Source organism: Rhinatrema bivittatum, chromosome 9 (assembly GCF_901001135.1).
Source record: "Rhinatrema bivittatum chromosome 9, aRhiBiv1.1, whole genome shotgun sequence".
In the NCBI taxonomy this organism is placed as follows: Eukaryota; Metazoa; Chordata; class Amphibia; order Gymnophiona; family Rhinatrematidae; genus Rhinatrema; species Rhinatrema bivittatum.
This window is the reverse complement of record NC_042623.1, coordinates 1448761-1471512: the sequence shown is the minus strand read 5'-3', so window position 1 is coordinate 1471512 and position 22752 is coordinate 1448761. Positions and strand designations below refer to the sequence as shown.

Sequence of the window (22752 nt, the reverse complement as noted above, 5' to 3'; positions counted from 1 at the left end):
TAATGTACCCTTGGTCTGACCCAGTATGGCGTATCTTCTGTTCTTATGATAGACGTTCTGGTGTTAGCTGCCTAGAACTAGGAATAACGTTGTCCACAAATATTTAAATAAATAAAATAAACACACATGGAAATTAATTGTGACACTGAGGGCCGGAATTTCAAAGATTTACTCGTGTAACCGGTCATACGTGCACTGGGCCTATTTTCAAAAGGCCCGGCGACGCGCATAAATCCCAGGGACGCGTGCAAGTCCCGGGGCTTGTAAAAAGGGGTGGGGCGGGGGTGGGGCATGGCAGGGGCGGGGCCAGAGGCCGCAGCAGGGCTGCTGTGATGGGGATCGCACGCCGGCAGTTGGCCAGTGCGCGCAACTTACTTCCGCTCCAGGGCAGAAGTAAGTTTTGTAACAAAAGAAAAATCATCAAAAAGTTAGGGGGAAAGGGCGAGGGAGGTAGGGGAAGGGAAGGGAAGGTGGGGTGGGGGGTAGGGAAGTTCCCTCCAAGGCCACTCTGATTTAGGAGCAGCTTGGGAGGGAGCAGGGGAAGGCAGAGCGGCTCAGCGCGAGCTCAGTGCGTGATGAACAGTAGTAGTAATACTGTAGTAGTAATAGCAATAATACTGTAGTAGTAATACTGCATATGTGGAGTAGTGCTATAGATGTGATGAACAGTAGTAGTAATACTGTAGTGGTAATAACAATAATACTGTAGTAGTAATACTGCATATGTGGAGTAGTGCTATAAAGTGATAAACAGTAGTAGTAATACTGTAGTAGTAATGCTGCATATGTGGAGTAGTGCTATAGAAGTGATAAACAGTAGTAGTAATACTGTATTAGTAATGCTGCATATGTGGAGTAGTGCTATAGAAGTGATGAACAGTAGTAGTAATACTGTAGTAGTAATAACAATAATATTGTAGTAGTAATGCTGCATATGTGGAGTAGTGCTATAGAAGTGATAAACAGTAGTAGTAATACTGTAGTGTAATACTGCATATGTGGAGTAGTGCTATAGAAGTGATAAACAGTAGTTTTGTTTTATTTTTCAAATGTGCTACATGCATGCTTTTTATGTTGATAATTGTACATCTTCTTTGGGGTGGGAGATGGAATAAATACATGACATAAGTAATAGGTTAGCGCTGCTGGCATAGCACAGAGAGATGTAGCACTGGTGCTGGCCTGATTCCTACATCCTTGTCTTTTTTCCACAGGAATAGGCACAGATGTGGAGGTTCTTTGATAATGGAGAACTGGATTCTGACAGCCAGTCAATGCTTCCCTTCTCGGTACGCTGCTTTTCATTTACTCTCTTGCCCTGTTTTCCACTGAAGCTTGATGGTAAGACTTTGAGTAGGGAAAGGTTGGTTGTGGGTTAAGTATGGGATCCTATATGGAAAGGGTGACCCAGTCTGGTCCACAAAGCCACAAGATAGCCATAATGAATATGCATGAGGCAGTGCATGCAAATCTATCTCATGCATCTTTATTTTATTTATTTATTGGAAATTATTGATGTATTACACATTCCCACAATTATGGCAGTTCACAAGCTTAAAACATACAAGCAAGCTACACATATGGCACGGAATTCACTACACAGAAAACCTTCTCATCTGCTTTCTGTCCGGCTCTCTGTACCTTCATGATTCATTGTCCCAAAAGCTTGTGGAAAAATACATGTCTATAAGGCTTTTTTTGAAGGACTTTGGATCTTACATCATCCTTAGATATTCGGGCACTGTGTTCCATAGTATTACATTTACATGTATTAAAATGTGTTAATCGCTTAACACTGCAAAAGGTCTAGGCAATATATTAGATGTGCAACATTAGAGTGTGTCACATGTATGCCAGCTTAAATAGAAAGGTTTTTATTAGCCCTGCTACGGATATGGCGCAGGCTTTTCCTCAATAACAGCCTCTTATTGGTTGGTCTTAGCGAGCGCTGCAGAGTATGTACATACAGGGCAGATCCCAATCAAATCACATCAATGTTATTGATAATCTTCGGTATCAGCATTAACAGCTTATATTCTATTCTAACCTGTAAAGGTAGCCAGTGCAATTTGCATAATATGGAGTGATATCATCCAGTGAGGACATAATAGTTGGAAGGATCTCAGAATGCTGTTATTGTGGCTATCCTGCAATCCAGACATGTGTGCTGTGCTCCTGAAAACCAGAGTTGGCTACTCCTGTTCTTGTTTTAAAACATAATGAAGTCCCATGGCAAGCTATGAAGGTGAAGGAGGAGGCTGAATGTTTGGGCAGCATTTACACTAGTATTAGCTGTTATTTATATCATTGCAAAATTTTGGGTTTAACCATGGTAGGAAAAGGCTGTTCAGAGGGGAATCTGAATGCTAATCCAGCCAAGCTGATGGAATACAGATGAGGAAGAGAAGACATTAATTAGTCCTGGATGACACAGTCTGCCAGGGCTGGCAGCTGGGATGTTCTAAGAAACTATTCCCTGAATTTGACAAACTTCAAGCAAAGTTTTGCATAAAATTACATGTTGAAAGATTTTACTAAAAAATAAACAATACAAAAGTTTGAGAACCAAATTCATAAACTGAGAATGTTTCCTTTTAGCACAAGCATACGTTTGAAATTCTATCTTTCAGTTAATAGTGTACGGTTGTGTTTCTCCTTCAATTTATCAAAGAATGAATTGTGCTGAGATTAACTTGGGGCCGCATAATTAGCAGGAGTACTGAGCTCTGCTTGTTAGAACCCGCCTCCTTACCAGACTCATCAATGTAATTATGTAAACTAATAGGCCCCACCTCATTACCATACTCATCACTGAACATCTGTAATCTATGAGACTCTGCCTCCTTACCGTACTCATCACCATACATATGTAACTCATCACCATACATATGTAACCTGATAGACCCTGCCTCCTAACCATCCTCCTCATGTACATCTGAAACCTGTGAAATCCTGACTCCTTATCATACTCATCACCATACATATGTAACTCATCACCATACATGTAACCTGATAGACCCTGCCTTCTTATCATACTCATCATCATCATACATATGTAACCTGATATACCCAGCCTCCTAACCATCCTCCTCATGTACATCTGAAACCTGTGAAATCCTGACTCCTTATCATACTCATCACCATACATATGTAACTCATCACCGTACATATGTAACCTGATAGACCCTGCCTCCTAACCATCCTCCTCATGTACATCTGAAACCTGTGAAATCCTGACTCCTTATCATACTCATCACCATACATATGTAACCTGATATACCCAGCCTCCTAACCATCCTCCTCATGTACATCTGAAACCTGTGAAATCCTGACTCCTTATCATACTCATCACCATACATATGTAACCTGATAGACCCAGCCTCCTAACCATCCTCCTCATGTATATCTGAAACCTGTGAAATCCTGACTCCTTATCATACTCATCACCATACATATGTAACTCATCACCGTACATATATAACCTGATAGACCCTGCCTTCTTATCATACTCATCACCATACATATGTAACCTGATATACCCAGCCTCCTAACCATCCTCCTCATGTACATCTGAAACCTGTGAAATCCTGACTCCTTATCATATTTATCACCATACATATGTAACTCATCACCGTACATATATAACCTGATAGACCCTGCCTTCTTATCATACTCATCACCATACATATGCAACCTGATATACCCAGCCTCCTAACCATCCTCCTCATGTATATCTGAAACCTGTGAAATCCTGACTCCTTATCATACTTATCACCATACATATGTAACTCATCACCGTACATATATAACCTGATAGACCCTGCCTTCTTATCATACTCATCATCATACATATGTAACTCATCAAAGTACATATATAACCTGATACACCCAGCCTCCTAACCATCCTCCTCATGTACATCTGAAACCTGTGAAATCCTGACTCCTTATCATACTCATCACCATACATATGTAACTCATCACCGTACATATGTAACCTGATAGACCCTGCCTTCTTATCATACTTATCACCATACATATGTAACCTGATACACCCAGCCTCCTAACCATCCTCCTCATGTACATCTGAAACCTGTGAAATCCGGACTCCTTATCATACTCATCACCATACATATGTAACTCATCACCGTACATATCTAACCTGATAGACCCTGCCTTCTTATCATACTCATCACCATACATATGTAACCTGATATACCCAGCCTCCTAACCATCCTCCTCATGTACATCTGAAACCTGTGAAATCCTGACTCCTTATCATACTCATCACCATCATATGTAACTCATCACCGTACATATGTAACCTGATAGACCCTGCCTCCTAACCATCCTCCTCATGTACATCTGAAACCTTTGAAATCCTGACTCCTTATCATACTCATCACCATACATATGTAACTCATCACCGTACATATGTAACCTGATAGACCCTGCCTTCTTATCATACTCATCACCATACATATGTAACCTGATATACCCAGCTCCTAAACATCCTCCTCATGTACATCTGAAACCTGTGAAATCCTGACTCCTTATCATACTCATCACCATACATATGTAACTCATGACCGTACATATATAACCTGATAGACCCTGCCTTCTTATCATACTCATCATCATCATACATATGTAACCTGATATACCCAGCCTCCTAACCATCCTCCTCATGTACATCTGAAACCTGTGAAATCCTGACTCCTTATCATACTCATCACCATACATATGTAACTCATGACCGTACATATATAACCTAATAGACCCTGCCTTCTTATCATACTCATCATCATCATACATATGTAACCTGATATACCCAGCCTCCTAACCATCCTCCTCATGTATATCTGAAACCTGTGAAATCCTGGCTCCTTATCATACTTATCACCATACATATGTAACTCATCACCGTACATATATAACCTGATAGACCCTGCCTTCTTATCATACTCATCATCATACATATGTAACTCATCAAAGTACATATATAACCTGATACACCCAGCCTCCTAACCATCCTCCTCATGTACATCTGAAACCTGTGAAATCCTGACTCCTTATCATACTCATCACCATACATATGTAACTCATCACCGTACATATGTAACTTGATAGACCCTGCCTTCTTATCATACTTATCACCATACATATGTAACCTGATACACCCAGCCTCCTAACCATCCTCCTCATGTACATCTGAAACCTGTGAAATCCGGACTCCTTATCATACTCATCACCATACATATGTAACTCATCACCGTACATATCTAACCTGATAGACCCTGCCTTCTTATCATACTCATCACCATACATATGTAACCTGATATACCCAGCCTCCTAACCATCCTCCTCATGTACATCTGAAACCTGTGAAATCCTGACTCCTTATCATACTCATCACCATCATATGTAACTCATCACCGTACATATGTAACCTGATAGACCCTGCCTCCTAACCATCCTCCTCATGTACATCTGAAACCTTTGAAATCCTGACTCCTTATCATACTCATCACCATACATATGTAACTCATCACCATACATATATAACCTGATAGACCCTGCCTTCTTATCATACTCATCACCATACATATGTAACCTGATATACCCAGCTCCTAACCATCCTCCTCATGTACATCTGAAACCTGTGAAATCCTGACTCCTTATCATACTCATCACCATACATATGTAACTCATCACCGTACATATGTAACCTGATAGACCCTGCCTTCTTATCATACTCATCACCATACATATGTAACCTGATATACCCAGCTCCTAACCATCCTCCTCATGTACATCTGAAACCTGTGAAATCCTGACTCCTTATCATACTCATCACCATACATATGTAACTCATGACCGTACATATATAACCTGATAGACCCTGCCTTCTTATCATACTCATCATCATCATACATATGTAACCTGATATACCCAGCCTCCTAACCATCCTCCTCATGTACATCTGAAACCTGTGAAATCCTGACTCCTTATCATACTCATCACCATACATATGTAACTCATGACCGTACATATATAACCTGATAGACCCTGCATTCTTATCATACTCATCATCATCATACATATGTAACCTGATATACCCAGCTCCTAACCATCCTCCTCATGTACATCTGAAACCTGTGAAATCCTGACTCCTTATCATACTCATCACCATACATATGTAACTCATCACCGTACATATATAACCTGATAGACCCTGCCTTCTTATCATACTCATCACCATACATATGTAACCTGATATACCCAGCTCCTAACCATCCTCCTCATGTACATCTGAAACCTGTGAAATCCTGACTCCTTATCATACTCATCACCATACATATGTAACTCATCACCATACATATATAACCTGATATACCCAGCCTCCTAACCATCCTCCTCATGTACATCTGAAACCTGTGAAATCCTGACTCCTTATCATACTCATCACCATACATATGTAACCTGATATACCCAGCTCCTAACCATCCTCCTCATGTACATCTGAAACCTGTGAAATCCTGACTCCTTATCATACTCATCACCATACATATGTAACTCATGACCGTACATATATAACCTAATAGACCCTGCCTTCTTATCATACTCATCATCATCATACATATGTAACCTGATATACCCAGCTCCTAACCATCCTCCTCATGTACATCTGAAACTTTCTCCAGTACGGGTACCTCCCCAACATCCTCTTCAGTAAATACCGAAGCAAAGAAATCATTTAATCTTTCCACGATGGCCTTATCTTCTCTAAGTGCCCCTTTAACCCCTCGATCAATCCAACTGATTCCCTCACAGGCTTTCTGCTTGAGATATATTTTAAAACGTTTTTACTGTGGGTTTTTGTCTCTACTGCCAACTTCTTTTCAAATTCTCTTGTAGCCTGTCATCAGTGTCTTACATTTAACTTGCCAACATTTATGCATTATCCTATTTTCTTCTGTTGGATCCTTGTTCCAATTTTTGAATGAAGATCTTTTGGCTATAATAGCTTCTTTCACTTCCCCTTTTAACCATGCCAGTAATCATTTTGCCTTCTTTCCACCTTTCTTAATGTGTGGAATACATCTGGACTGTGCTTCTAGGATGATATTTTTTAACAATGACCATGCCTCTTGCACATTTTTTACTTTTGTAGCTGCTCCTTTCAGTTTTTTTCTAACAATTTTTCTCATTTTATTAAAGTTTCCCTTTTGAAAGTTTAGCATGAGAGCCGTGGATTTGCATACTGTTCCTCTTCCAGTCATTAATTCATATTAGATCATATTATGATCACTATTGCCAAGCGGCCCCACCACTGTTACCTCTCTCACCAAATCCTGTTCTCCACTGAGAATTAGATCTAAAATTGCTCAGTATCTCATTGGTTCCTGAACCAATTGCTCCATAAAGCTATCATTTATTCCATCCAGGAATGTTATCTCTCTAGCGTGACCCGATGATACATTTACCCAGTCAATATTGGGGTAATTGAAGTCTCCCATTATTACTGCACTACCAATTTGGTTAGCTTCCCTAATTTCTCTTAGCATTTCACTGTCCGTCTCACCATCTTGACCAGGTGGACGGTAGTATACTCCTATCACTATAGTCTTCCCCAACACACAAGAGATTTCTACCCATAAAGATTCAATTTTGTATTTAGTCTCATGCAGGATGTTTATCCTGTTGGACTCTATGCCATCCCGGACATAAAGGGCCACACCGCCTCCCAGGTGCTCCTCTGTCATTGCGATATAATTTGTACCCCGGTATAGCACTGTCCCATTAGTTATCCTCCTTCCACGATGTCTCTGAGATGCCAATTAAGAATATGTCATCATTCACTGCTATACATTTTAATTATCCCATCTTACTTCTTAGACTTCTGGCATTAGCATACAAACATTTCAAAGTTTGTTTTTTGTTTGTATTTTCATTCTGCTTTTTAATTGATAGGGATAAGTTAGAATTTTTTAGCTCAGATGAGTTTTTAGTTACAGGCACTTGGACTACTTTTCTTATTATTGGAACCTCAGTGTCAGGATGCCCTAATTCTAATGCATCATTAGTATCCTTTGAAGATACCTCTCTCCGAACCATGCGCTGCTGAGCGACTGTCGGCTTTCCCCTTTGTTCTAGTTTAAAAGCTGCTCTATCTCCTTTTTAAAGGTTAGCGCCAGCAGTCTGGTTCCACCATGGTTAAGGTGGAGCCCATCCCTTCGGAAGAGACTCCCCCTTCCCCAAACAGTTCCCCAGTCCTAACAAAACTGAATCCCTCTTATTTCCACCATCGTCTCATCCACGCATGGTGATGAGTATAGTAAGGCGGCGAGGCCTAACAGGTTACATATGTATGGTGATGAGTATGATAAGGAGGCAGAGTCTATCAGATTATATATGTACGTGATGAGTATGGTAAGGAGGCTGTTGCACTGGAGGTGGACCCTTGGGCCGAGGTGGGATTAACGCTACCCATAGGAGGGATCTACGGGTCCCCACCGTCGGCAGGCAGAGTGGGCTGAAGGACGGAGGCTGCCTGGTGCTTCACCAATACCATCCCACGTTCCCCATGAGTTGACCCTTTGGGTACTAGGGCCGGCTGGACTTAGGTGGGCCTCCGTATGTCGTTGTCGATGGAAGGATCGAGAGGTCAGCCCAGAGGCAGCAACAGTGAATAGAAGAAGTCTGTACTGGAAGAGGTGGAGTCCCGGAGACCCAGGCGCCAATAGAACCAAAGTCAGACAGGGGGTACCCAAGCAAGAACAGGCCGAAGCCTTTTCGAAGGTGTAGCAAATTAGTGCTTGCCATGGCATGCCACCCAGGATCGTCAAAGTTCCACCAGGACACAGCCACGAATTGACAGTTCCTGTAGGAGAGAATCCGATCGCTTCCACAAAGGTGAAGCCCAAGCCAATGCCTTCCCTTCCATGACATATGGAGGCCCACCTAAGTCCAGCCATCCCCGGTACCCAAAGGCTCAACCCGCGGGGAACAAGGGCTGGTATTGGTGAAGCGCCAGCCAGCCTCTGTCCTTCAGCCCACTCCACTTGCCAATGGTGGGGACCTGCAGGATCCATCCTACAGGTAGCGTCAACCCCACCTCAGCCCAAGAGTCCATCTCTGGCCAACAGGTTGCAAAGGCCATGGACTTGGTGGAGCCACGTGCCCTCCAGGCTATTCCTGGCCTGGCATCAAAGGTACAAGAACAGCAACAGTTTCTTGAGGTACTGGCCTCCTCCCTTGAGCATCTAGATGCTCGCTTGATGCTCTATCTGGCAACTCATTTCTAGTACCGGCTTTCTCTCACCAACAGCTATCTCACTCTAATCCTAGAGCCTTGTTGGCCTTACCAGCTCCGCCTCATTTTAATGGTGACTCTAAGCACTGCAGAGGGTTCATCAACCAATGCTACATGCAGTTTGCTCTGCAGCCCTCCATCTTTCAAGATTTACTCATGAAAGTCAACTTTATCTGCTTATTAATTACCGTAACAGCAGTTTATGGATTTAACCTCTAGGAACTTATCCAAACCTTTTTTAAACTCAGTAACACTAACTGTAGAAACACAACCCCTGTCAATGAATTTCAGAGTTTAACTATGTGCTGAGTGAAAAAGAATTTTCTTCAGTTTGTTTTAAATGTGCTACTTAGTACTTGCTAGCTTCATGGAGTGTCCCCTGGTCCTTCTATTATCTGAGAGAGTAAATTTACATTAACTTGTTCAAGTCCTTTCATGATTTTGTAGACTTGTATCACCTCCCCCCTCAGCCATCTCTTCTCCAAACTGAACAGCCCTAACTTCTTTAGCCTTTCCTCATAGGGCATCTGTACCATGCCCCTTATCATTTTTGTCACCCTTCTCTGCATCTCCCCATTTCTTTACCTTACTCATCACGGAACATATATAAAGTGATAGCCCCGTGTTCTAACCATATGTAACCTGATAGTCCCCATCTCCTTAGCATAGTCATCACTGTACATGTGTAATCTAATATTCAATAATCTCGTTACTTTATTCATCCCTGTACATGTGTAATCTAATATTCAACAATCTTGTTACTTTATTCATCCCTGTACATGTGTAATCTGATATTCCACAATCTCGTTACTTTATTCATCCCTGTACATGTGTAATCTGATATTCCACAATCTCGTTACTTTATTCATCCCTGTACATGTGTAATCTGATATTCCTCAATCTCGTTACCTTATTCATCCCTGTACATATGTAATCTGATATTCCACAATCTCGTTACTTTATTCATCCCTGTACATGTGTAATCTGATATTCCACAATCTCGTTACTTTATTCATCCCTGTACATGTGTAATCTGATATTCAACAATCTCGTTACTTTATTCATCACTGTACATGTGTAATCTGATATTCAACAATCTCGTTACTTTATTCATCCCTGTACATGTGTAATCTAATATTCAACAATCTCGTTACTTTATTCATCCCTGTACATGTGTAATCTGATATTCCACAGTCTCGTTACTTTATTCATCCCTGTACATGTGTAATCTGATATTCAACAATCTCGTTACTTTATTCATCCCTGTACATGTGTAATCTGATATTCCACAGTCTCGTTACTTTATTCATCCCTGTACATGTGTAATCTGATATTCCTCAATCTCGTTACTTTATTCATCCCTGTACATGTGTAATCTGATATTCCACAATCTCGTTACTTTATTCATCCCTGTACATGTGTAATCTGATATTCCTCAATCTCGTTACTTTATTCATCCCTGTACATGTGTAATCTGATATTCCTCAATCTCGTTACTTTATTCATCCCTGTACATGTGTAATCTGATATTCCTCAATCTCGTTACTTTATTCATCCCTGAACATGTGTAATCTGATATTCCACAATCTCGTTACTTTATTCATCCCTGTACATGTGTAATCTGATATTCCACAATCTCGTTACTTTATTCATCCCTGTACATGTGTAATCTGATATTCCACAATCTCGTTACTTTATTCATCCCTGTACATGTGTAATCTGATATTCCTCAATCACGTTACTTTATTCATCCCTGTACACGTGTAATCTGATATTCCTCAATCACGTTACTTTATTCATCCCTGTACACGTGTAATCTGATATTCCTCAATCTCGTTACTTTATTCATCCCTGTACACGTGTAATCTGATATTCCTCAATCTCGTTACTTTATTCATCCCTGTACACGTGTAATCTAATATTCAACAATCTCGTTACTTTATTCATCCCTGTACATGTGTAATCTAATATTCAACAATCTCGTTACTTTATTCATCCCTGTACATGTGTAATCTGATATTCCTCAATCTCGTTACCTTATTCATCCCTGTACATGTGTAATCTGATATTCCTCAATCTCGTTACTTTATTCATCACTGTACATGTGTAATCTGATATTCCACAATCTCGTTACTTTATTCATCCCTGTACATGTGTAATCTGATATTCCACAATCTCGTTACCTTATTCATCCCTGTACATGTGTAATCTGATATTCCTCAATCTCGTTACTTTATTCATCCCTGTACATGTGTAATCTGATATTCCTCAATCACGTTACTTTATTCATCCCTGTACATGTGTAATCTGATATTCCTCAATCCCGTTACTTTATTCATCCCTGTACATGTGTAATCTGATATTCCTCAATCTCGTTACTTTATTCATCCCTGTACATGTGTAATCTGATATTCCTCAATCTCGTTACTTTATTCATCCCTGTACATGTGTAATCTAATATTCAACAATCTCGTTACTTTAATCATCCCTGTACATGTGTAATCTGATATTCCTCAATCTCATTACCTTATTCATCCCTGTACATGTGTAATCTGATATTCCTCAATCTCGTTACTTTATTCATCACTGTACATGTGTAATCTAATATTCAACAATCTCGTTACTTTATTCATCCCTGTACATGTGTAATCTGATATTCCTCAATCTCGTTACCTTATTCATCCCTGTACATGTGTAATCTGATATTCCTCAATCTCGTTACTTTATTCATCCCTGTACATGTGTAATCTGATATTCCTCAATCTCGTTACTTTATTCATCCCTGTACATGTGTAATCTGATATTCCTTAATCTCGTTACTTTATTCATCCCTGTACATGTGTAATCTAATATTCAACAATCTCGTTACTTTATTCATCCCTGTACATGTGTAATCTGATATTCCACAATCTCGTTACTTTATTCATCACTGTACATGTATAATCTAATATTCAACAATCTCGTTACTTTATTCATCACTGTACATGTGTAATCTGATATTCCTCAATCTCGTTACCTTATTCATCACTGTACATGTGTAATCTGATATTCCTCAATCTCGTTACTTTATTCATCCCTGTACATGTGTAATCTGATATTCCACAATCTCGTTACTTTATTCATCCCTGTACATGTGTAATCTGATATTCCTCAATCTCGCTACTTTATTCATCACTGTACATGTGTAATCTGATATTCCACAATCTCGTTACTTTATTCATCACTGTACATGTGTAATCTGATAGACCCAATCTCCTTACCATATTACCAATATCATTCATTGTATATTAGTACAAGATTTATAGAGTTCTGTATATATATGCACATTAGAGTCAGTCCTTGCTCCTTCAGCTCATCATCTAGTCAGGACACACAGACAAGAGAAATAAATGTTTGAGGAGAAGAAGGGATATAATTAGAGTCTCAGTTTAATAAATGGGCTTTGATGGAGGATATGGTCCACTTTATCTAATTGGTTGAATCTACAAGACTTCCAATTTTGTGTCCCTCAAAACAATTTATTGTTTACATTAATAAAGTACATTCAGTAGTATGCACAGTTTCACTCAGAATTCTGTCAACATTTTTATGCTCTTTCTTTACTCTTGATGTATCAAGGCGTTTTGCACACAAAAAACTCTGGGGTAGATTTTCAAAGGGATATGCGCGTAACCTCCGGAAACCTACCCCTGCCTCCCCCTGTGCGCGCCGAGCCTATCTTGCATAGGCTCGGCGGCGCACGCAAGCCCTGGGACGCGCATAAGTCCTGGGCCTTGAAAAAATGGGCGTTCTGGGGGCGGGGCCGGGGGGCGGGGCGCCGGCCCGGGGTTGTTCTGGGGGCGGGACCGAGGCCTCCGGAACAGCCTGGGGGATGGACAAAGGTCAGGGGGGGTTTAGTTAGGGCTGGGGGGCGGGTTAGATAGGAGAAAGGAGGGGAAGGTGCGGGGGGAGGGGGGCGGCCTCGGAGGGAACGGAGGAAGGCTGCTCGGCTCGGTGTGCGCAAGTTGCACAATTGTGCACCCCCTTGCGTGCGCCGACCCTGGATTTTATAACATGCATGTGGCTGTACATATGTAAAGTGCAAGGATGACAGATGAGTGCAAATACAAAGCACTTCTGTACAAATATCCTTCCGCTGTTTTCCTCAGTAATATCTTTATTTTATTCCTCCAGTCATTCATTCATCGTTTATTTCTGACCTTTAACTGGATCCAGTCTCGAGGGGTTTACAACTGATCTGACAATATATACGTACATGGATCAGATGGATTGTAACCCTGTCATGCAATACATATCCTCCCTGTATTAAGCAAATAATTTATAGTACAAAGCATGAAGGGTCAATAAAACCTATGTAAGAGAATAAGATGTGTGGGTCTTAATTTGTCTCCACAGGGATGAAGATTTGAGGCACTATGAAGCTTGGCTTGGGGTCCATAATATTTTTGATCAGCAAGAAAAAAATAAACAAATTCTGAACATCTCCCAATTGGTGTTTGGTCCAAAGGGATCAAATCTGGTTCTGCTTAAACTTTCAAGGTTGGTGCTTGTAATTTGATAGAAAAGGCTTGTACATTATAAACTGCAAGACACTGAGGTGTTGAGGTTTCCTGCTGTGTCGAACACGATGAACAATAATAGGTTGCTTTGCATGATGTATCACCATGACGTGCTACCCTTTAAATATATTTAGTATGCAATTTCACTGCACCATTCATTTCCTAGTCATTATGCATCACAAGACATCATGATTGTTACATTCAATAAAATGGAATTTTAATCCTGTCTTGTCGTTTTTTAAACTATTCTCTGCTGACTCTTTATGTCTACGGGGTCAGCCAGTAAGAGCTCAAATGACACATTTCAACCTCTTCTGCTATTTCACAACCTTTCCTGTTCACAGTATTGAGAGTCTGCCCTTTTTAAACTTTTTTTTATTGCTGAATATGATTTTTCTTTATGAGACGGCAATACAGTTACTGGTTCCCAATTTACAAAAACAAACAAACAAACAAACAAACCATAATACATAGAAATATACTAATATAGTAACAATGGCAGATAAAGAACAAATGGTCCATCCATTCCACCCAACAATATGCTTATTGTAGTAACTGCCGCTCCATGCAGGTTACTCACATGTTTCCATTAAGGGCAATAACTGCCTTTCCGTGCAGGATACCCCTATACCACCCTTAATGCAATGCATGCGGGTAACCTGTACAGAATGGCAGTTATACCATTTTAATGGCATGCATGGGGGTAACTTATACAGAACAGCAGTTATTACCCCTGGAATGCACGGGGGTAACCTGCACAGAATGGAAGTTACTACCCTTAATGGAATATATGGGGGTAACCTGCATGGAACGGCAGTTAGTATCTTTAATGGAATGCATAGGATAACCTGCACGGAATGGAAGTTACTACCCTTAATGGAATGCATGGGGGTAACCTGAACGGAACGGCAGTTAGTATCTTTAATGGAATGCATAGGATAACCTGCACGGAATGGAAGTTACTACCCTTAATGGAATGCATGGGGGTAACCTGAACGGAACGGCAGTTAGTATCTTTAATGGAATGCATAGGATAACCTGCATGGAACGGCAGTTAGTATCTCTACTGTAATGCATAGGATAACCTGCACGGAATGGAAGTTACTACCCTTAATGGAATGCATGGGGGTAACCTGCACGGAACGGCAGTTAGTATCTCTAATGGAATGCATGGGTGTAACCTGCACGGAATGGAAGTTACTACCCTTACTGGAATGCATGGGGGTAACCTGCACGGAACGGCAGTTAGTATCTCTAATGGAATGCATGGGTGTAACCTGCACGGAATGGAAGTTACTACCCTTAATGGAATGCATGGGGGTAACCTGCATGGAACGGCAGTTAGTATCTCTAATGGAATGCATAGGATAACCTGCACGGAATGGAAGTTACTACCCTTAATGGAATGCATGGAGGTAACCTGCAAGGAACGGCAGTTAGTATCTTTAATGGAATGCATAGGATAACCTGCATGGAACGGCAGTTAGTATCTTTAATGGAATGCATAGGATAACCTGCATGGAACGGTAGTTAGTATCTCTAATGGAATGCATAGGATAACCTGCATGGAACGGCAGTTATTACCTTTAATGGAATGCAAGGGGTAACCTGTACAGAACAACAATTACTAGCCCTGAAATCCATGGGGCTAACCTGCACAGAATGTCAGTTACTACCCTTAATGGACTATATGGGGGAACCCTGAATGGATTGGTAGTAAACTACCCTTAATGAAATGCTTGGGGGTAACCTGCACTGAATGGCAGTTATTATCCTTAATGGAACGTATGGGGGTAACCAAATAGAACAGCATTTATTACCTTCAATGGAATGCATTGGGTAACTTGTACAGAAAAGCAGGTACTACCCCCAGATGCATGGGAGTAATCTGCACAGAATGGAAGTTACTACCCATAATGAAACACATGGGGGTGACCTGCATGCAACGGCAGATATTTCCTTTAATGGAATGCATTGGGGTAATCTGCACGGAATGGCAGTTATTACCTTTAATGGAATGCATTGGGGTAATCTGCACGGAATGGCAGTTATTACCTTTAATGGAACGCATTGGGGTAATCTGCACGGAATGGCGGTTATTACCTTTAATGGAACGCATGGGGGTAACCCGCATAGAATGGAAGTTATTACCTTTAATGGAACACTTGGGGGTAAGCCGCATAGAATGGCAGTTATTACCTTTAATGGAACACTTGGGGGTAACCCGCATAGAATGGCAGTTATTACCTTTAACGGAACACTTGGGGATAACCCGCACAGAATGGCAGTTATTACCTTTAACGGAACTCTTGGGGATAACCCGCACAGAATGGCAGTTATTACCTTTAATGGAACACTTGGGGATAACCCGCACAGAATGGCAGTTATTACCTTTAACGGAACACTTGGGGGTAACCCGCACAGAATGGCAGTTATTACCTTTAACGGAACACTTGGGAGTAACCCGCACAGAATGGCAGTTATTACCTTTAACGGAACACTTGGGGGTAACCCGCACAGCATGGCAGTTATTACCTTTAACGGAACACTTGGGGGTAACCCGCACAGAATGGCAGTTATTACCTTTAACGGAACACTTGGGGGTTACCCGCACAGAATGGCAGTTATTACTTTTAACGGAACACTTGGGGGTAACCTGCACAGAATGGCAGTTATTACCTTTAACGGAACACTTGAGGGTAACCCGCACAGAATGGCAGTTATTACCTTTAACGGAAGACTTGGGGGTAACCCGCATAGAATGGCAGTTATTACCTTTAATGGAACACTTGGGGGTAACCCACATTGAATGGCAGTTATTACCTTTAATGGAAGACTTGGGGGTAACCCGCATGGAATGGCAGTTATTACCTTTAATGGAACACTTGGGGATAACCCGCATAGAATGGCAGTTATTACCTTTAATTTAACGCATTGTGGTAATCTACATGTGTGGATGCGTGGATGAGACGATGGTGCAAGGAAGAGGGATTCAGTTTTGTTAGGAACTGGGGAACCTTTTGGGGAAGGGGGAGTCTCTTCTGAAGGATGAGCTCCTCCTTAACCAGGGTAGAACCAGACTGCTGGCGCTAACCTTTAAAAAGGAGATAGAGCAGCTTTTAAACTAGAACAAAGGGGAAAGCCGACAGTCGCTCAGCAGCACATGGTTCGGAGAGAAGTATCTTCAAAGGATACTAATGATGCATTAGAATTAGGGCATCCCAACACTGAGGTTCCAATAATTAGAAAAATAGTCCAAGTGCCTGTAACTAAAAACTCGCCTGAGCTAAAAAATTCTAACTTATCCCTATCAATTAAAAAGCAGAATGAAAACACAAACAAAAAACAAACTTTGAAATGTCTGTATGCTAATGCCAGAAGTCTAAGAAGTAAGATGGGAGAATTAGAATGTATAGCAGTGAATGATGACATAGACTTAATTGGCATCTCAGAGACATGGTGGAAAGAGGATAACCAATGGGATAGTGCTATACCGGGGTACAAATTATATCGCAATGACAGAGAGGAGCACCCGGGAGGAGGTGTGGCGCTTTATGTCCGGGATGGCATAGAGTCCAACAGGATAAACATCCTGCATGAGACTAAATACAAAATTGAATCATTTTGGGTAGAAATCCCTTGTGTGTCGGGGAAGACTATAGTGATAGGGGTATACTACCGTCCACCTGGTCAAGATGGTGAGACAGACAGTGAAATGGTAAGAGAAATTAGGGAAGCTAACCAAATTGGTAGTGCAGTAATAATGGGAGACTTCAATTACCCCAATATTGACTGGGTAAATGTTTCATCGGGACACGCTAGACAGATAACGTACAGGACTTGGTGAGAGAGGTAACGGTGGTCGGGCCGCTTGGCAATAGTTATCATAATATGATCAAATTTGATTTAATGACTGGAAGAGGAACAGTGTGCAAATCCAAGGCTCTCGTGCTAAACTTTCAAAAGGGAAACTTTGATAAAATGAGAAAAATTGTTAGAAAAAAACTGAAAGGAGCAGCTACAAAAGTAAAAAATGACCAAGAGGCGTGGTAATTGTTAAAAAATACCATTCTAGAAGCACAGTCCAGATGTATTCCACACATTAAGAAAGGTGGAAAGAAGGCAAAACGATTACCGGCATGGTTAAATGGGGGGGGGGGGAGGGGTGGTTAAAGAAGCTATTTTAGCCAAAAGATCTTCATTCAAAAATTGGAAGAAGGAACCAACAGAAGAAAATAGGATAAAGCATAACCGTTGGCAAGTTAAATGTAAGACATTGATAAGACAGGCAAAGGGGTAGATTTTCAAAAACCGCGAATAGGCGTACTTTTTTTGGCGCTCCAGGCGCAAACAAAAGTACGCTGGATTTCAGTAGATACGCGCGTAGCCGCGCGTATCCGCTGAAATCCGGGATCGGCGCGCGCAAGGCTATCGATTTCGTATAGCCGGCACGCGCCGAGCCGCGCAGCCTACCCCCGTTCCCTCCGAGGCCGCTCCGAAATCGCAGCGGCCTCGGAGGGAACTTTCTTTTGCCCTCCCCTCACCTTCCCCTCCCTTCCCCTACCTAACCCACCCGCCCGGCCCTGTCTAAACACCCCCCCTTACCTTTGTTGGGGGATTTACGCCTCCCGGAGGGAGAAGTAAATCCCCGCGCGCCAGCGGGCCGCTAGCTCGCCGGGACGCGATCTGGGGGCGGGTACGGAGGGCGCGGCCATGCCCCCGGGCCGTAGCCATGCCCCCGGGCCCGCCGCCGGAACGCTCCCGACAAGCCCCGAAAACGCCGCGCGGTTCGGGCCCGCCTCCGACACTCCCCCCCGACACGCCCCCTCCGAAAACCCAGGGACTTACGTGAGTCCCGGGGCTCTGCGCGCGCCGGTAGGCCTATGTAAAATAGGCTTACCGGCGCGCAGGGCCCTGCTCGCCTAAATCCGCCCGGATTTGGGCGGATTTAGGCGAGCAGGGCTCTTAAAATCCGCCCCAAAGAGAGAATTTGAAAAGAAGTTGGCTGTAGAGGCAAAAACTCAGAGTAAAAACTTTTTTAAATATATCCGAAGCAGAAAGCCTGTGAGGGAGTCAGTTGGACTGTTAGATGATCGAGGGGTTAAAGGGGCACTTAGAGAAGATAAGGCCATCGCGGAAAGATTAAATGATTTCTTTGCTTCAGTGTTTACTGAAGAGGATGTTGGGGAGGTACCCGTAATGGAGAAGGTTTTCATGGGTAACGATTCAGATGGACTGAATCAAATCACGGTGAACCTAGAAGATGTGGTAGGCCTGATTGACAAACTGAAGAGTAGTAAATCACCTGGATCGGATGGTATACACCCCAGAGTTCTGAAAGAACTAAAAAATGAAATTTCAGACCTATCAGTAAAAATGTGTAACCGATCATTAAAATCATCCATTGTACCTGAAGACTGGAGGATAGCAAATGTAACCCCAATATTTAAAAAGGGCTCCACGGGCGATCCGGGAAACTACAGACCGGTTATCCTGACTTTAGTGTCAGGAAAAATAGTGGAAAGTGTTCTAAACATCAAATCACAGAACATATAGAAAGACATGGTTTAATGGAACAAAGTCAGCATGGCTTTACCCAAGGCAAGTCTTGCCTCACAAATCTGCTTCACTTTTTTGAAGGAGTTAATAAACATGTGGATAAAGGTGAACCGGTAGATGTATACTTGGATTTTCAGAATTTGACAAAGTTCCTCATGAGAGGCTTCTAGGAAAAGTAAAAAGTCATGGGATATGTGGCGATGTCCTTTCGTGGATTACAAATTGGCTAAAAGACAGGAAACAGAGAGTAGGATTAAATGGACAATTTTCTCAGTGGAAGGGAGTGGACAGTGGAGTGCCTCATGGATCTGTATTGGGACCCTTACTTTTCAATATATTTATAAATGATCTAGAAAGAAATACGATGAGTGAGATAATCAAATTTGCAGATGACACAAAATTGTTCAGAGTAGTTAAATCACAAGCAGATTGTGATAAATTGCAGGAAGACCTTGTGAGACTGGAAAATTGGGCATCCAAATGGCAGATGAAATTTAATGTGGATAAGTGCAAGGTGATGCATATAGGGAAAAATAACCCATGCTATAATTACACAATGTTGGGTTCCATATTAGGTGCTACAACCTAAGAAAGAGATCTAGGCGTCATAGTGGATAACACATTGAAATCGTCGGTTCAGTGTGCTGCAGCAGTCAAAAAAGCAAACAGAATGTTGGGAATTATTAGAAAGGGAATGGTGAATAAAACGGAAAATGTCATAATGCCTCTGTATCGCTCCATGGTGAGACCGCACCTTAAATAATGTGTACAATTCTGGTCGCCGCATCTCAAAAAACATATAATTGCGATGGAGAAGGTACAGCGAAGGGCTACCAAAATGATAAGGGGAATGGAACAGCTCCCGTATGAGGAAAGACTAAAGAGGTTAGGAATTTTCAGCTTGGAGAAGAGACGGCTGAGGGGGGATATGATAGAGATGTTTAAAATCTTGAGAGGTCTAGAATGGGTAGATGTGAATCAGTTATTTACTCTTTCGGATAATAGAAAGACTAGGGGGCACTCCATGAAGTTAGCATGGGGCACACTTAAAACTAATTGGAGAAAGTTCTTTTTTACTCAACGCACAATTAAACTCTGGAATTTGTTGCCAGAGGATGTGGTTAGTGCAGTTAGTATAGCTGTGTTTAAAAAAGGATTGGATAAGTTCTTGGAGGAGAAGTCCATTACCTGCTATTAAGTTCACTTAGAGAATAGCCACTGCCATTAGCAATGGTAACATGGAATAGACTTAGTTTTTGGGTACTTGCCAGGTTCTTATGGCCTGGATTGACCACTGTTGGAAACAGGATGCTGGGCTTGATGGACCCTTGGTCTGACCCAGTATGGCATGTTCTTATGTTCTTACCTTTAATGGAACGCACGAGGGTAACCTGCATAGAATGGCAGTTATTACTTTTGATGGAACGCATTTTGGTAATCTGCATGTAACAGTGGTTACTATACCAGGAATACATGGGAGTAACCTGCAGAAAGTGGCAGTTACTACCATAAGGAAATTGCTGGGCAGTCTGGATGTACCATTTGGTCTTTATTTTCCATTATTACTATGCTGCTATACATTATGGTTTGTTTGTTTTTTAAATTGGTAACAGCTAATTGCATTGCTGTCCCATAAGAGAAAAATCATATTCAGCAACAAAAGAAGTATAAAAGACAAATTCTTATTACTGTGAATAAGAAAGTTTGTGACATGTCACAAGAGTTTGAAATATGTTAGTTGAGCAATGACTGGCTGACCCCGTAGACATGAAGTCAGCAGAGAATAGTTTAAATATCCCCAAGTGGTATAGTCTTTTAATGTTTTAAAAGATTCCATATCAGGAAAACTAGACTTTACATAAAGCCTTCTCCTCATTAATGATACGTTTCACCTCAGGATGTCATCCACCAGTTTTCAACCGATTGGTAGAACCTTTTCACTTCCAAAGTACGGCACTGCAGACATGCTTCTGCATTGAAATGTACTACATGGAAAAGGTAGACTAGAACAGAAAGGGCTGGATTTAAAAAATGTTACACTCGTAAATCCGGGGAATTTACACGCGTAAGACAGGAAGGGGTGAGAAGATGAGGCTAGGGGGAAGGGAACGGGGGAAGGCAGCGCGGCTCGGCGCAAGCAAGGTGTATAATTGTGCATCTCCTTGTGCGCGCCGACCCCCGATTTTATAACAAGCGCGCGCATGTTATAAATCGGGGATACATGTGCACGTGCTACCTGAAGCACACACATGTAGGCCGCTCGCGCTTCTTTTAAAATCTACCCCAAAATTAGATAAGCTCTTTATCACAGGATACATTATTTTCAATTTATGGTCTGCACATTACACTAGTAGTTTGAGTTGGATTACGTCAATAATACATACACAGGTAAAAGAATGGAGAAATTATAAATATAAAGAACACAAAAATAAAAAGAATCTATTTTTCTTGGATCGAACAAATCGTTAAATAATACTTTATGGTTCACTTTATGAGATGTTAAAAGTTGAGAAAAAAAAATAGGTCTTCAAAATTTTTTTAAAGGATTTTAAGTTGAAGGCAGATGTCAACTGCTCTGGGATAGAGTCCATAGATGCGGTGCAGCAGTTGATATAACTCTATTCCTGGTGATATAAGTATTCCTGGTGATATAACTCTATTCCTCGTGATATAACTCTATTCCTGCTGATATAACTCTATTCCTGCTGATATAACTCTATTCCTCATGATATAACTCTATTCCTGGTGATATAACTCTATTCCTCGTGATATAACTCTATTCCTGGTGATATAACTCTATTCCTGCTGATATAACTCTATTCCTCGTGATATAACTTTATTCCTGGTCATGTCTAGTCTTGCAGCTTTAATAGCTGGAGCCTCTAATAGGCATCTGGAGAGCTTGTATAATTGGAGATTTGAAGTTGGCCAGGCAGATGAGTCCTTTTGGATGATGTTATAGATAATTGTTTAAACACTTTATATTGGGTCTGCTGAAAATCGGAAGCCAGTGCAACTTTGATAATACAGGTGAAATATGATCTCTAAGCCTTGAACCAGTTAGTATCTTTGCAGCAGAGTTTTGCACAACTTGTAATGTGTGGGTAATATTAGTGGGGAGGCCAAGATACAAAGACTTGCAATAGTAGAGAGAATTAAGTAAGAGATTGCAATACTAATCTGAAATCTTGAGGTTCTAACAATGGCTTCATGTGTTTTAATAAATGTAGTTTGTAAAATGATAATTTAACTATGGCCAAAATATGACTTTTCATGAAAAAGTTGGAGTCCATGATAATACCAAGGATTTTAGCTTTTCTA

At 41.3% G+C, this 22752-nt stretch overlaps 1 protein-coding gene across 1 annotated transcript in view; it reads left to right on the top strand.

Annotated features, from left to right (window-relative positions):
• Positions 1 to 22752, top strand: part of LOC115098991 (hepatocyte growth factor-like) — a 141545-nt gene that overhangs the window by 106553 nt on the left and 12240 nt on the right. Inside the window, exons 12-13 of the mRNA XM_029616202.1 lie at positions 1215 to 1289; positions 13709 to 13852. Coding sequence (XP_029472062.1) covers positions 1215 to 1289; positions 13709 to 13852 — 219 coding nt within the window. The remainder of the gene's footprint in view (positions 1 to 1214; positions 1290 to 13708; positions 13853 to 22752) is intronic.